Source organism: Notamacropus eugenii, chromosome X (genome assembly GCF_028372415.1).
Source record: "Notamacropus eugenii isolate mMacEug1 chromosome X, mMacEug1.pri_v2, whole genome shotgun sequence".
Classification (NCBI taxonomy): domain Eukaryota; kingdom Metazoa; phylum Chordata; class Mammalia; order Diprotodontia; family Macropodidae; genus Notamacropus; species Notamacropus eugenii.
The window spans coordinates 97692696-97708348 of record NC_092879.1 but is presented as its reverse complement, the minus strand read 5'-3'; the positions used below and the strand labels follow the sequence as shown (position 1 = coordinate 97708348).

The following is a 15653-nucleotide window of genomic DNA, read 5'->3' as shown; positions in this document are numbered from 1 at the left end:
GGGGTCAGGCTGAAGGCCACAGAGAGTGGGGATTGTGCAAGACAGCCCTGCTGCCATTGAGCAGCTTGGCCCCTGAGAGGAAGATCCAGTGGCTCACCTACTTTCTGGCTCTGGGCATGGAAGCTAGGACAAGTTCAGACTGCCTGGGAGAACGGGAGCCCCTGATGGCTCCTGACAGCATGGCCTCATTTCCAGCCCTCTCCCCACCCTCTTTCTGGGGGAACCAGCTCAGAAGTAGCCACTGTCTGGGCAATCCCCTGCCCCACGGTCCTCCCTGGATGGACCAAGTGGCTATTTGCTGCTTTACCATGTTGGGTACCAAAGATGGGGACCCCCATTAATCCCTGGATGCTGCTTCCTCACCCTCCCCCCCACCCTCAGCTGGAGGACCCTTTTAAGTCAAGAAAACCACCAAAGGAGCAAGAGAATGTTTTTATTGTTAAATCTGCAGAGAAATGTTATGAGAGCAAAGGGAGCACCATGGCAGATGCTTTACTGGGGGTTCCTCTGGGGAAGGCTGCATGAGTGAAAGTGGTGGCCACCAGCAGGGAGCAAAAGAGAGGCCACCTGCAAGAAAGAGCTGAACTAGGGAGCCTGGGGCAACTAAGATTGGGGACAACAGTGCTGGAGGATACAGGAGGGGAACAGGTGAGGCTGGCTCTAGGATGAGGGCCCAGGTGTCACAGGGAGGGGGCTGCTGCTGCTGCTGTTGCTGCTGCTGCTGCTGCTGCCTCATCCTGGAACTACCCCCAGCAGGTCCTCCCAGCCTTGATCTTCAGCGTCCCTCTGGCCCAGGCTCTATCCCTCTAAGTAGATTTGGTGGTGCCCCCACCACTGCCAAGCTCAGCTGCTGCAGCTGCCTTCACACCCCCCTTGGCCCTCTTCTGACCTTTGCCACCCTGAGGCACCACCTGTTGCTGGGATAGCACCACCTGCTGGGGCACCAACACCTGCTGCTGCTGGGCTGGCAGCTGTGGCACAGGGGGAGGTTGAGCCTGCTGTGGGGGCTGCTCCTGCCCTGGGGCCTTCTTTTTCTCTTCCTCAGCTGCAGCTGCCAGTGGCAGGAGTTCAGCCACTTTGGTAAACTGATCCATCTTCTCCAGCAACATATCCACCTTCTGCTCAATCTTCGCCAGATCTTTCCGGATGCCCTGGTGATCTTCGTCCTTCCCTTTGGACAACTTGGGGTTAGGGCCTCGCTGCCCACCCTTGGCTCCAGAGAACCCTTTGCCCTTGCCCTTGGAGCTGCCTGAAAGTAAGCAGAGTGACAAGGACTGATATTTCCCTGGGGGCTTTAAGGGCCACAGTGCCCCTTCCTTCCATCCAGGTGCTCACCTGGCCCTCCCACCCCACACACACACTGAAGGAGATGGGGAGGTGGGGGTCCTCCTGATTCCCACCATTGGCAGATAGGGACCTACATTAACCTCTCCTGAATCACACCATTGGCACCAGAAGGGTTCCCTAGAGACCACTCACTCAAAAAGTCAAACTTTTTCACTTTTCCAGATGGGGAAACTGAAACCCAGACTTGCTGGCTTGCCCTATGTAGCTAAAGGTAAGGAAGTAGCAGAGCCTCCAACTCAAACCCAAGTCCTCATACTACCTCCTATCATGTCCCTTCAATCTCTCTCTCTGTCTCTCTCTATCTCTCTCTCTGTGTCTCTGTCTCTTTCTCTCTCTCTCTGTCTCTCTCTGCCTCTCTCTCCCTCCTTCCCTTCTTTCTTTAAAATGAGGATTCAGGCCTGAGGGTGTTCCTCCCCACACCCTACTCATTTACCTTTCTCCATTTCTTGGTCTGCTGATATCTCCGAGGGAGGATCACAGGTGATGAGCTGCTCAGCTGAAGGCGCCCTAGCCTGAGAAGCACCCAGGAAAGACACCTTCTTGGGAGGCTGGGTACCCTGCCTGCCTTCTCCAGTTTCCTTGGCTGCTTTGCTCAGAAGGGACCAGGCCCCGTCCTCCTTCTCAACCTTGATGGCTCTGCTGTCCCCTTTGAGGTCTCTGCTGAGGGTCTCAATGCTGTGATGCCAAGGGCCTCACCCCTCAACCCCTAGCCAGCCCACTGACCAACTGCCAGCCTCCGCCTGTACTTATATAGCCAAGAAAGAAGTTAGCAACACTGAGAAAAGCAAGGCCAATCTCCTATTGGCTGCTTGAAAGATAGTCCTGGCCCTCCCTCTCCTCCCTACCTCCCACTCACTCCCCCACCCCCTAGGAACTTTCTAGTCAGCCCTTTCCGGGCTTAAGGGGGGAAATCTCACCACGGCCCCCCTAAATCTTTCATTCAACCTGCTAACGAGCCCTACCTCTTCCAACAGACCTTCTAGAACCCCTGCCCACCAAGTCCCCTGCCCTCCCAGACCCTCCCCATCTTAATGCCCTTGCCCAGCCCTCTTCCCCTCCCCCATCAGTACCTGAGAAACACTGGCTCTGATGGGCATCTACAGGGCTAAGGTGGGAGAGAACATGAAAGCACTTGATTCAATGTTAGTACCACCAAAGAACCCAGGGACCACACAGTTCCTTGGGAGTTGTGTGAGCAGGCTGCAGGGGAAGGAAAGAGGTCAGGAACAACAGATGAAGCCTGAGGGGGGGAAGGACAGGAAGACCCCAGCCCAGCTTGGTAGAAAGGACACCCTCTAGCTCATGCTATGGTCACCCAAAGACCTGGCTGGAAGGCTCCTCGAAGAGCTCACCTAAACAGGGACTATAGAACCAAGACTGTCCAAGAGCCAGAGTAAATCTGCCCTGTCCTCTCCCCACAGGGTCTCAGTTGCTTATCAGCTAGCATGTGGCTGCTCCAGTAATTCTCACTAAGGTGGGAAAGATTCCCAAGGCCTCTCCTTCCTGGAGTATCCCATAGTCCCAGAATTTCAGCATCCAAAGGGGCTTCAGCAGACATCTGGCCCAAGTGTACAGGAAAGGAGGTTTCCCCTCCCCCACTCCCAGGAGCCATCAGGGGCAGACCTCCAAGCTGGGGGAGCCATTCCACTGGGGGGGATCTGAGTCTCTGTAGGGAGGGCTTCCCCTCCATCAAACCTACAATGGTGCTGGGCCCCTTCCACTCCCTGCTGCAGGTCCAGGCCTCCAGGGCCAAACACAAAATGGCTGAGTCCTCTTCCATGGGCCAGCCCTTCACATAAAGCAGTCAGGTTCCCTCCCCAAGCCCAGAGCCTTCAGAGCATAGTCCAATGTGCCATTCTTGAAGCCCCTCCCCAGGCTGGATACCCTCCTCTGGACACTCTCCTGCTCCTCTGACCTTCCCAGACTGGGGCCTTAAGAAGGATATGCCCTGCTCCCCATGTGTCCTGGCCTGGGCCCTGAAGGCCCACGTGACTCTCACCTCCCTCCTTCTAGGCCCTGTGGTTCCCTTAAGGCCCACTAATATGGCCCTAGAGTCCTTGACCACTCTGATACACACTCTTGTTGTTCATGGAGCTTGTAGCCTACTCAGATCACTGAGTCTTCTTCAGATGGACTGCTGTCTCACCAGGCTTCTCCCATCCTGCACTGCCCAGGCTGTTTGCTCCAAGTGAAGTCTCAAAAATGAAATGGACTTTTGGTTTGGATCCAATCGATTTCCTCATTTTTGATTCAGCCCAGTATTCTAGGCTGTCCAGATCCTGGGGGATCTGTCATTCCAGAGGGATGGCCACCCCTCCCAGCCTTGGGTCATCTGCTGATTGGGAAGCACTGATATCCGGGCTATTTTGTCCCAGGCACTGCTGGGCACAGGGCCAGGCCTAGATGCTTGGGGCACCCCACTGGGACCTCCAGCCAAGTTGCCCTCAGGCCCTTAGAGACAACTCTCTGGGCCAGCCCTGTGCCTGGTTCTGGGCCCTGCCACCACTTCTGAGCTCTTTGTCCTCTGGGGTCAGAAGCCACCCCAGGTACTTCCTAGGCTTAGGACTTTGGGCAAGGGGGCCTTCCTGACTGTGGGCCTCAGTTTCCTCATCTACATGGTGACAGGGCTGGACCTGAGGACCTCTGATGTCCCTTGCAACTGGAAATCTTCCAACTGGAGATCCTCTGAGCCAGGCCACAGTTCCTCATCCTGGCCACCTGAATGGTGGGAGGGACTTGATTTACTTCTTTGCTAACAAATCTCAGCTCCCTAGGCTGCCTGTCTCAGGCCTCCATGATCTGGGCCCACTGACCTCTCCTTCATTGAACCTCCCATGCCCACCCCCATCATGGCCCCTTGGGTCTAATGAGGCCACCTCCTTCTGCCTCCATGAGAGGCCCTGCTTAACCCAGACTGGGGGCTAGGGGCAGCCTGCCCCTGAGCCTCAGTTGTTCATATTTCTCTTGTGCCCTGGAACTGCCTTCCTTGGGCCCCCCTCCTGCTGCCCCCACCCCAGCCAGCCTTGAAGGGTAGGATACTTTGTATGACAATCCAAGGAATGTAGAGCAGAGCCAGGGATAGCCTGGCGCTCTGGGGGAGTTCCCAGGGGCAGTGACCTTCCTCCTCCTCTGCCCAGCATCATACTCTGTTTCTCTTGAGGGCCAACACAGCCCTGATAAGGAACAGTAACAAATCCCCAGCCTAGGAGCAGCGAAGGAGGTGCAGAATGGCAACAATTCCCTGTCCCTTGTGTACCTTGTGTACCCTGTGAAATCTGCAGGGAGCAGAGTCTCACGGTTGAGAGGAAGCATGGGGCTCAGAGACCCTGCTCTTTGTATCAAGAAGAAACTAGGCCAGGGGATCCTGGAGCCTCATGGGCCCTGCCCCCCTGCCCACCAGTAGGCAGACCTGGAAGCCTGGGCATCTTCAGGCCTGGCTATCTCTGGCCATTGTTCTAGTGGGCCCATCTCCTCCCCCAGGGCCAATGTCCTGGCCAGGAGTCAGGGCTGGACTTCCTTCCCTGCTGGACCTTTCCCTTCTGATCCTTCCCCCACCCCCCAGGTGGGCCAGAGCAGGGCTGCTATCCCCTCTCTGCTCACTGCTCCCTCACTGACCATGGCCACAGCAGAGCAAGCCAGACCACCCAGAGGAGCTCCTCCTGGGCAGTACACAAGCCCTCTATTCTACTGGAAAAAGAGTTACAGAACATGGTGGGCCAGGCCCCAGGGAGGCAGACAGACAATGGGCTTCCTTGCCATTTCCCTCTGGCCTTATAGTCCCTAGTAGCTCCAGGCCAGGCCCTTGAGACCATCTCAAGAAGTATTAGACTCAAGTAGTAACCAGTGCCCCACAACCTCCAGAAGGACCCCTGAGGGAGCAGATTCTTTTAAAAAACCACATCAGCGTTCCTTATGCATTACTGAATTGTCTTTGCTTGGGTTACCTGTTTCCCAAGTACTTTGTCATCTGGTTCTGGGCCCTCAGAGGAGTCTTGCAGGCCTGGGCCAGGTGGTTGACAGCCCTGACCTAGACCAATCTCTTTCCCTTTACAGAGGGGGAAACAGAGGCATCCAGAGGCAGAGAGACTGGGCCCTAAATCAGGGGGTCAGAGCATGTTCAAGCTGGAACTGACTTGGGTCATCCTCAAGTCTGACAGTAGCTGATCAGGCCCATAGAAAGGCTGTGACTTACCCAAGGTCAGTCACATACACAGTTTGGCCACAGAGCAATAGTGCTGGAAGGGACCCTTGCCAGTCTTCTCTTTAGCCCTCTCATTTTCCAGAAGAAGGGGAAGCCTAGAGTGGCCAGGGGGCTGTGCCCCAGGTCCCCCAAGTCCTCCATGTGAAAGCCAGAGTCAGTGGCCTGGGGCCTAGGCCCTCTCCCCTGCTCTTTGCTGCCTTCCCCACCAGCCCCATAGACTGGCATTAAGTCCACTTTGTGGGTCCTTTGGCCAGCATGCACCTTGCCTGGAACATCCAGGTGATGGAGAAGTGGGCCACAGTCCAGTGAGGGCTAGACTGAAGGAGGTCAGACCCAGCATACTGCTGGGCCCAGCCTATTGTGGCACCATCCTGAGCAGGATCCCTGAGGCCCCAGCTGTGGCTGTCTGGGCCACTGCAGCCCCATTGTTTGACCTGGCCAAGGCCTCAGGAGCCATCTCTCTCCTGCTCCCAGACCCTTGCCCATGCTGTGCTCTCAGCTTGGAGGTATGCCTGGGGAAGGTGTCTTGTTCGAGGCCACTTTCCTTGGGCATTCCCCCATACCTCCCTCCCCTTGCTGTCTCCCAGATGTCCAGCTGGCCTGACCCTTGGCCAGGACCAAGATCACTACAGGATGCTGCCCAGAATAATGTGCCTGGGCAGAGGTGGTCCAACCCTTATTGTAGGCTCACTCAGCTGAGCCAGCTGGTGGGGGCAGCCTCCTGGGCTTGGGCTTTCTTGTGGCTGTTGACCTAAGAGGCCCTCAGGACAGGCAGGGCTGCTTATCTGTGGGTGAAGGAGGATATTTGGGAGCCCCAGGTGTTTCGTGCCATTATGTCATGGCTGATTTATTGCAGTAGCCTGCTGGTGCCTCAGCCTGCCTTCTGACTTTTCTCCTTCCAATCTAGTGTCCATTTACCCACTAAAGTGATTTTCCTAAAACCTAAGTCTGACTGTGGCTCCCTCTAGCCTACAGGAACTAATACCAAATGTGGCATTCAAAGCCTTGACCAGCCTGCCCGGGCCTATCTTCCCAGTCTTCTTAGACTTTCCTCCCTGGCATTTTATCTTGTGTGACTTTGGCCACCTAGCTTTTCCATGAAGAAGACCCTCCATTTGTGAGCTCCAGTATTGTCTCTGCCTGACCCTGGGCATCCCAGGCATGTGCTCACCCCTCTGCTGCAAGTATTGACTTCCCTGATTTTCTTTAAGTCCTTTCTCCAGGAGCCTTCCTCACCCCCTCTTCCTTCCAGTTCCTTCCCTTGGTTTTGGGTGGAGCCTGCTTTGTATATTTTGGTTTGCAGGTTGTCTCCCCCTTAGGCTGGAAGTCCTTGGGGGCACAAACTGTCTTTTGCTTTTTTTGGTATCCCCAGCATTTAGCACAGTGTCTGGCATGTAGTAGATGCTCAAAAAATGTTTATTGACTTCTAGGAGCCCTATGTGGGAGGACTGAATAAAAGGTGGTCAGTCTCCAGAAGAGCCCCCAGTTGCACTCTTACCTGGACCATGGGGTTCTTTGCCACTTTCCTATACTTTGTCCTGAAGGACAGAGACTCCCATGATCCCTTGGGTTCCATTTCCCTACCCATCCTTTGACAGCCCCTTTTAAAAAAAAACAACGAAGTGCAGAAGGAACAATGAATTTTTATTTGTTTTTTTTTTTTGTGTGAGAACAAAACTTTTAATATAAGGAGGAAAAATTAGTGGTCTTAATGTAATCCTTTTTTGTTGGGAAATAGACCACATGCAGCAGCCTGGAGGAACCAAGATGGAGGACAATAGTGAGCTTACACTGCAGGATCCCAGGGTGAGGGCCTGCTGAGGCTGGCTGTAGGACGTGGGCCCTGGGGGCCCACTGAAGTCAGCTCTTTTGCCGGCATGATGTTTGTCCAGCCACCTCAGCAGGTCCTCTAGATCTCGGTCCTCAGTGTCCTCTTCTTCCAGGCGGGCCCCTCCTAAGCAACTTGATTGGTGCTGCCCTGGCTCCCGCCATTACCCTCCTTGGCCTTCCTGGTGGTTTTGCGGGGCTTCTGCTTCTTGGGCTTCTCTCTCTTGCTCTCCATGCTGGGCAGTGCCTCTCCTTTCTCCTCAGTTTTCCCTCCTTCCTTCTGCTTTGCCTGGTGATGGCCTTTCTTTTTGGAGGATTGGGCTGCAAGGCCTCCATGGACCCTCTTGGAAGCAGGGCTTCTTTTGCCGTTGTGGGACTTGCCTGTCAATGGAATAAGAGAGGGAGCTCACACATTAGGAAGGGGCAGGCCCCTCGCGGTGGTTCCGGTAAGGGTCACAGAGGCCCTTCTGTCCTGTGTCTCACTCCATCTGGTTGGTACACAACCCCCTTTTTATTGACCAGTGCCCAGGATTGAACTTGGCAGAGATTTTCAAAAGCATTGACTAAGCTCAATCATCTTTACATGGGAATGATCTGAGGCATGGAGACTTAGGCCAAGGTCTTACAAGCTGCCACAAGGAGACATTTTAGGAGGGGCCAAGAGCTTACCATAAGGGCCTGTTCTGAGGGAAGTGAGTGAGGGCTGGGCTAGGGGTAAGGATGGCTCAGGACGATAACTGAGTGGTGTCTGGGAGACAGTCCCCAGAGGCCAGGCTGGGAGAGCTACAGGCCTCCTTTCCTTCCAGGTGGCTCCCCTCCTTGCCCCCCCCCCCCCCCCCCCCCCCCCCCCCCGCCCCCTGCCCCCTTTCCTGTACCTTCTTCAGAATTCTTCTTTCCACTGGCTTCTGTTTTCTTCACAGTTTTGTTGTCCTGCTTCTTTGACAGCTTTCCCTTTTTCTTGTTTTGTTGCAAAGCCATGTTCTCCATTCGTTGGAAAGAGCACAGCAGAGAATTCACGCTGTTTTTAATCTTGGTCAGCTCCTTTCTCATGGTGGACAGCTCAGATGCTTTCAGTTTCACTGACTTCATGGGAGGACCCTCCTGCTTATTCTTTAGAGAGAGGGCCCTTTTGCCTCTGGGAGAGCTCTTGCCTGCAGCTGGGAAAAGTGATGGTTATCATTTTAATGAAGTTACTTGGCCATTCCTGCATAATTAGGTAAAAGGGAAAAACAGAGGGAGAAGTTCAGAGGCAAGAGATCTGAGTTCCAATCCTCCCGTGTGTCTCTGGGCAAGTTTCTAAGACTGTTTTGCAGGAGATTTGCTGATGTGCCTTGGTAGGTTTATTGAGCCATCAGCTACTCAGTGAGTGTTTATATTTGCCTTGTGCTAAGTGCTGGAGACTTGGAGTCAAAGTCCAGACAGTCCTTGTCCTCAAGCTGCTCATGTTGGGATGAAGGAGACAACTTGTTAAAATGTTTATATAAGATTTCCCCTGAGCAGATGCACTGTAATCTGAGGAGGGGGTGAGGGTGTAGTAGTTAAGGGGATTGGGAGATTTTCCATGCAGAAGGTGAGTCTTGAAAGACTCCATGGAAACTGAGGCACAGGTGAAGTGGCATTGGGTCAGTTGGTTGCAAAGTGAGGACGTGAAGGATGGAGTGTTGTGTGTTAGTGCGATTCATCGTGGAGTGAGTGGAGGAGAGTGAATAATAAGGTTAGAGAGATGGGAAGGAGTGGGTTTATAAAGGGTGCTAACAGCTAACAGAAGCCTGGGGATGTTCTTGGGAATAAGAGGGAGGCAGTAGGAGCACATTACTGAGTAGAGGTGTTCTGTGACTGCACTTTAGGAAAATCACTGGTTTTTGATTGGCAGTACTGGATAGCAGAGAGACCTGAGGCAGCTAGTGAAGTAAAAGAAGCTTGAGGTGCTAAGGGCTTGCCCGGGGGGTAGCAACGTCAAAGGAGAGATAGGCGTGTATTCAGGGCTGTTTGATTAGAAACAAAATGAGTTTGCCATATTTGAAGGTGAGGGAGAATGGGGCAGACGCCAAGGTAGACAGGCAGGTGGTGCTGTAAGTGGGTGGAATGCTGGGCCTGGGGTGTGGAAGCCCTGAATTGGAGTTGTCTTAGATGCTCCCTGGTTGTGTGAGCTTGGGGAAGTCACCTAACCTATACCGGTTTACTTGTCTGTAAAATGGGAATAATAATGATATTTACCTCCTGGAGTTGTTGTGAAGCTCAAATGAGATCCTAATTGTTACAGGGCTCTGCATTGTGCCTTCTAAGTGCTCTAGAAATCTTAATTATTTTTTATGTTAGCCGAGGGTACTGGGTAGTCTGGGGCTGCCTGTTGTCATGGAATCACAAGCTGGGACAAAAGTGAATGAACTAAAGTGATGTTGCTAGACAGTCCCAAAGGATTAACGACAAAGCATTGTATCTGCCTGCAGAGAAGGAAGTGGTAGTGGTTCAGTGCAGCCTCAAGAAGGTCATTTTTCATTTTCTTTTTCATTCTTTTTCTTTTACTTGTGTTTTCTTACACAAAATGGAAATGTTTTACACAGTTGCAAATGTATGATCTATATCTGACTGTTCACTCTCTTGCGGAGGGGAGGGGAGGGAGTAAGGGATGCAATATGGAACTCAAAATTTCAAATAAACGTCTAAAAATTTTTAAAAAACAGAGGGGCAATTTTTAAAAATGGTGTTGTTGCTGTGTCTGAAAGTTTGTCAAACAGTTGGAGGAGGAATTCTTTACCTTTTGACTATGTGTATGTGTGTGCATGTGTGTATGTATATGTATGTATGTATGTGTGCATGCATATGTGTATATAGTGTGTGTGTATGTGTGTGTATGTATATGTGTGTATATATTGTGTGTGTACATATATTGTGTGTATATGTGCGTATGTGTTTGTATGTATATATGTGTATATATTGTGTGTATGTGTATAAATGTGTGTTTGTGTATATATATCATGTGCATATGTGTATACATGTGTGTATGTGTTTGTGTATATATTGTGTGTATATATGTATACATATGTGTGTATGTGTGTTTGTGTGTATATATTGTATGTGGTTATATATGTGTGTGTATATGAATGTGTGTATCTGTGTGCATGTGTGCATGTGTTTGTGTTTACATATGTGTGTATATGTGTGTATGTACATGTGTCTGTGTCTGTGTGTATATATTGTGTGTGTGTCTGTGTGTACATATGTGTGTATGGCAAACTCTTTGGGCAGCTGAGGGCCTTCTCAGAATTATAATTTTAAAAGTATAAAATACAACAGAAAGGAACCTCAGCACAGCGCAGTCTGGATAAAGTACCGGACTGTTTTTGGGATGTCCATGGTTGTCACATTAGACTGCCGTATTTATTTCTCCCTGGCTCCCCCATCTTAACTGTTCTCCCCCAATTGTCATTTTGCTCACTACAAAGATAAAAATTCCTTAGCTGGGGCTTTGTTTTTCTTATTAACTCCTTTCCCTGAGTTTTTTCCAACACCAAAATTTCAATTATAAAGGTCTTTGTATATTTTTACTCATAAAAATGGGCATCTGGAAGGAATAGCTGCAGTTTTTTTTGGTTAAAAGAGTCTAAGCACTTTTGATTTTACATTGGGGGAAGCCATTTTGACCTGGCCTGAGCTGCTTACCTCTTTTCAAAATGGTGGTTACCCATAGTCACATGGGCTGTGAAGGAAGCTTCCAGAACATTTTTATGAAAGACAATTTTTAGAAAAATTAGCTCCAAAAGTAGATCTAGTCATTCACAAGGTTTAAGAAAATAATGTGTGAAGGAATCTAGGAGGTTTTGTTAAGTATACAGAATGAGATGAAGTTTGATGAAGGTCCCTGCCCTACCCCATCCCCCCACCTCCCCTCAGCTTTTCCCTCAAATCCCCTCATGTTTACCTTCAGTTTTTGACTCCTCAGTCGGTGCAAATTCAGACTCAGAAAATGATTGGACAGCAGAGGGTTCTCCTGGGGCTGCAGAGCTAACAGTGGCTTCTACACCTTTACCCTCATCGCTCCACCACCCCTCAGAAGTATAGAGGCAGGGCCAACTCCACTCATCCTGATAAAAAGTCGGATCCTCATCGGAGGTCCCCACACCAGTGATCCGGAGCGCCTCCCCCATCGCACCCGCCTCAACTAATCCCAGTGAGGACTGAGCCTGTCTACTGACTCTGCCCTTCAGGCCGGAAACAGTATCTACACCACCTGACAGGAAATGCTCCACCCCCTAGTGGAGCTTCCTTAGTATAGCAGGAGAGCCCTTTTCTACTTCCTCCCTCTAGAACATTCCACGTTACTGACAAGAAGGGGAACACAGCACGGGTTTGGGGCTTTAGAATTAGTCTTTTGACAAGACCTCTCAGAAATAGCCACCCAAGCCTAGTTTAAAAATCTCCATTAAGAGGGAGTCCCTTTTCTACCTCCCCAGATAGACCAGGCCACTTGAGAACATTCACTACTAGTAACTTTCTCCTGACATTAAGCCCAAATCAGCCTCTTCTCCACTGCCAATGCTAGCTGCTCCCTCTTGAGACCAAATAAACCAAAAGGCTGACCTCCCTTCCTGATAACAACCCATCTCAACACAAAGATATAATATTCCACACCTCCTTCACTACCCCAAACTTTCACAGCTCCTTCAACAGCACCCCCACATGACATGACTCTCCATCATGATCACCCTCCACTGGCCATACACCAGTGGGTCAGGGTCCTTCCTAAATTTAGACCTCAGAGGCAAGCCCAACCTCCAAACACAGCAGGGGACAGGAAGGCTCACACCCCTCAGCCTGAACCCTCCAACTCACTTCAGGGTTGTCCAAGATGGGATGTCTTTGCTGACAGCCACATCACACCATGGTGACTCCTCTTGGGCTTGGAGTCAAGTCAAACCCCAGAACCCTGCACTCAGACCACTATCTACTCATGTTTTCCCCATCCCAGATTTGTGAAGTGACAGGTTTTAACCACCCCCAATCAACCTCAAATTTTTCCTCAGTGGACTCCATCTTATTCAATTCAGCCTGTTGACATGTTTGGGGATCCTGACTATGTTACCCCTGTGTGTGAGTGACCTCTTCCTCCCAGCTCCGGGTCCTCTGTTCACTGGAGGAGCCTGCTGCCACCTCCACTTCTCTGTGATAGAGACTCCCACTAACTGATAGCCAAGCCCAGATCCCGAGGTACTTCATGGGCACTGACTTCACCCAAGTTGTCATCGAACCTGTCTGGTCTTTCCAAAAGCTCCAAAGCCACGTCAATGTACAATCATCTTTGGGCAGCCCATCCCACCCTGGGACAGCTCTCCTTGTTAGAAACTGTTCTCCTTACATCGTCTGAATCTGCTTCCCCCATCCCCCCAAGTTCTCCCTGGCCTTCTTCCCACCTCCCCACCTCAGAAGAAACCCCCTCCCTCCCCCACAGGACAGCCTTTCCCATACCACCAAGCACAGAGGCTACAGACCACCACGTTTCCTCAGCCTCCTCTCTCAGTCCTCCCTCATAGGCCCCCCATCCTTCTGTCCCCAGCCCCCCCCGTCCCTTCCCCCTCCCCCAATGGCCCTCTGCTCCAACCTCCCACACACATCACTGAAGCAGCCTGGATGCCCCCCAACTGGCCCCATGACACTCACCCCTTGGTACCTGGCCACTTATTTGATTTAAGGTTGTCACATCTTGAAGCTTTTTTATGCCATGGAAGTGAAAGTTTCCATTACACACACTCACACACACAATCACACACTCCTACTCACAAACACACAAACACACACACACACACACTCACACACACAATCACACATACACACACCTGCTTTCAGGTACGAGGGACCTAGAGGTCCCCTTCTGACCCTGACTTGCCCCATGCCCCTAACCAGAGGTGGCCAAGGGCCCAAGGAGCTCCCCAGAGTGGGGGCTCCTGCTCAGGCCCATTGGGCTAAGGGCTCCTTCTGCTCCTTCTCCCACATTCCTCCCTCCTGCACTCATGGTCCCAGGTCCTCGGTGCTGTCCCCCCTAGGAGTCTGAATCAACAACCAAGTGCTCAGTGGAAATAGCTCCCAGGGCTAAAGGATCCAGACAAGATTTGAGGGTGGTGAGGGTGGAGCAGGCCTTGCAAAGGCTTCCCTCATAGCAGACAGCTGGTCTGAGGCCTGCAGAAAAAGGCAGCTCAAGGGGGAGAGGATGTGGGGCCAGATCCTTGAGATCAAAGCTGGGCCTGGGAAGAGGAGCAGGCACCTGATGGTATCACCTGGCTCGAGGGCAATGCTTCAGCCAAGACTTGGCCCCTGCAGGCTGCTTCCCTGAAGCAAAGACCCCACATCCCTGCCTGGTTAGGGCTTTACCCAAGAGAGCCTGGCCAGGGTGACTGAGTGTGAGAGAGCCACTGAGGCCAGTGCCCAGGCCAGCCCCTGCTACCTCATCTTACCTGGCCCCAGGGGCACTTGGCTGCTTTGCCCAACAAGGCCTTCAAAGATGGAGACTCCTCCTAACTCCAGGCTGTCCCCCCTCCTCCCCAACAGCCCCCCTTTAAAAAACAAAATGGCAAAAGGTGCAATTTACTTTCCTTTAATTATCAACTGAATAAAAGTGTCAAAGTTAAAAAAGCAGAACTACTGAGCTTTTACTCTGTCTCCTGGGAGACTTGCAAGAAGTGGGAAAGCATGAAGGGCAGAGGGTGGGCAGCTAAGAGGCCTGGAGTGACTAAGACAGAGGACAGAGGGGAGCACATGCTCAGAGACCAAAGGAGGGACCTGGTGGGGCTGGCCCTGGTCCTGCTGCCTGGATCTTCAGGGTCCTCTTCCTCCTCCAGGAGGGCCCTCCTAAGTGTGTGTTCCCTGGTTGTTGTCACCATGGCCTTCAGATCCTCTGCCCACAGCGGTCTCAGCTCATGGCTACTTGTTGTTTTTCGCTAGATCCTCCTCAAGCTCCTTGTCCTCCAGGTGGATCAGCATAGCATCTGTCTTCTCTGCGATCATCCCCAGGCTCTTTTTAGCAGCTTGATTCTCATCACCTTTTCCTTTTCCAAATCTGATTGTAGAAGCCCTGCGTTTGCCCTTGGAAATGCCGCCACCTTTGCCTTTGCGGGACATGATTCCTGAAAAGAAGACCAATGGATGTCATCATGCTAACTGGCATTTCTCTAGTTTCCTAAGGCCTAGAACAGGCTTAAGGGGAGGAGCATTTCATAGGGTCCTTGCAGCAAGGCTAAGATAAAGGAACCTCATCTGTTATGCTCACCACTTGGTAGACCAGGGTTTACACTGCCTGGTATAGAATAACTGGACTTTATACACAGGACATGAATACAATCCCTGGAGATGGGGTGGGGGTGTGGGTGTGGGTGTGGGGAGCCAAGTATCCAAAAAGCCAGTGGCAGGAGAGGGAAAGGAGCCCCAGAGAAAAAGGGATGAGGCAATCCAAGAACCAGAGAGGTGAAGCATTGCTGATGAGCTTTTGGCTGAGATCAGCAAAGGGACCATGGGAAGTGACTACTTCAAGAGGGAGAACTTGGTTCCTGGGACTGAAGTAGTGGGAACCTTTATGGGGAGGGTGAGCATGACCACTCCCTCACCCCTAGAGTCTGTAATAGGGCAGGAGACCAAAGTCCCAGCAAGTGGGCACATGGGTGGTGTGCAGCCTAGACTCAGAGAGAGCAGATGTATAAGGTTTCCCAGGAAGATTAGAGCAGGTCAAAATTCTGGAGGAGAAGTGAGCCCAGGGGGACGGGAGACTGGCAAGAAGGAAACTCTAAAGACACAGAGGGACAGTCTCAGTCCAGCTATCTGAGGAGACAGATGTGTGACCTTGGAGTCTGGCAGACTGGGTGTAAGGCCTGCCTGGGACATTGCCTTGCCCTGGGGCCCTGGTCTTTCAGGGCCTCAGGCAATACTCTAAGACTCTGAATGGCAGAGAAGGTGCCCACCTGCATGGGAGAAGGAGCATCCTCATCGAGGATTTCTACATGTCAAGGAAATCGTAGGATCACAGATCTGGTTCCTATCTCTTCGAGGAGAAAGGAAGAGAACCCAGGCCGCACTTCACATGGGTGTGGGGAGGTGAAGGTGATAAGTGATAAGGGGTGGGGGAGGGATGAGAGAGAGAGACAGAGAGAGAAAAAGACAGACAGAGAGAGACAAAGAAAGAGAGAGACACGGAGAGAGAGAGACAAAGAGAGACAGAGGGAGAGAAAGAAAGAGAGGAAGAGACTGATATGTTGGGTGTAACCTTTATATACTCAATCAATAAACATTTCTT

General features: G+C 51.7%; 1 protein-coding gene across 1 annotated transcript; it reads right to left on the bottom strand.

Annotated features, from left to right (window-relative positions):
* Positions 1 to 7171: 7171 nt before the first annotated feature.
* On the bottom strand, positions 7172 to 11649 carry LOC140515268 (uncharacterized). Its single transcript, XM_072625879.1, has 3 exons — positions 11298 to 11649; positions 8251 to 8532; positions 7172 to 7756 (listed from the first exon to the last, which is right to left on the bottom strand). Exons 1-3 carry the CDS (start codon positions 11521 to 11523, stop codon positions 7503 to 7505), a joined length of 762 nt encoding a protein of 253 aa, XP_072481980.1. The 5' UTR covers positions 11524 to 11649; the 3' UTR covers positions 7172 to 7502.
* Positions 11650 to 15653: the final 4004 nt, after the last annotated feature.

Coding starts and splice junctions, on each gene's coding strand:
- LOC140515268 (XM_072625879.1), bottom strand. CDS start 11,523: ATGGGGGAGGCGCTCCGGATCACTGGTGTGGGGACCTCCGATGAGGAT. Junction 8,533..11,297: donor TGAGGAGTCAAAAACTGAAG/GTAAACATGAGG, acceptor CACTTTTCCCAG/CTGCAGGCAAGAGCTCTCCC. Junction 7,757..8,250: donor AAAGAAGAATTCTGAAGAAG/GTACAGGAAAGG, acceptor TTCCATTGACAG/GCAAGTCCCACAACGGCAAA.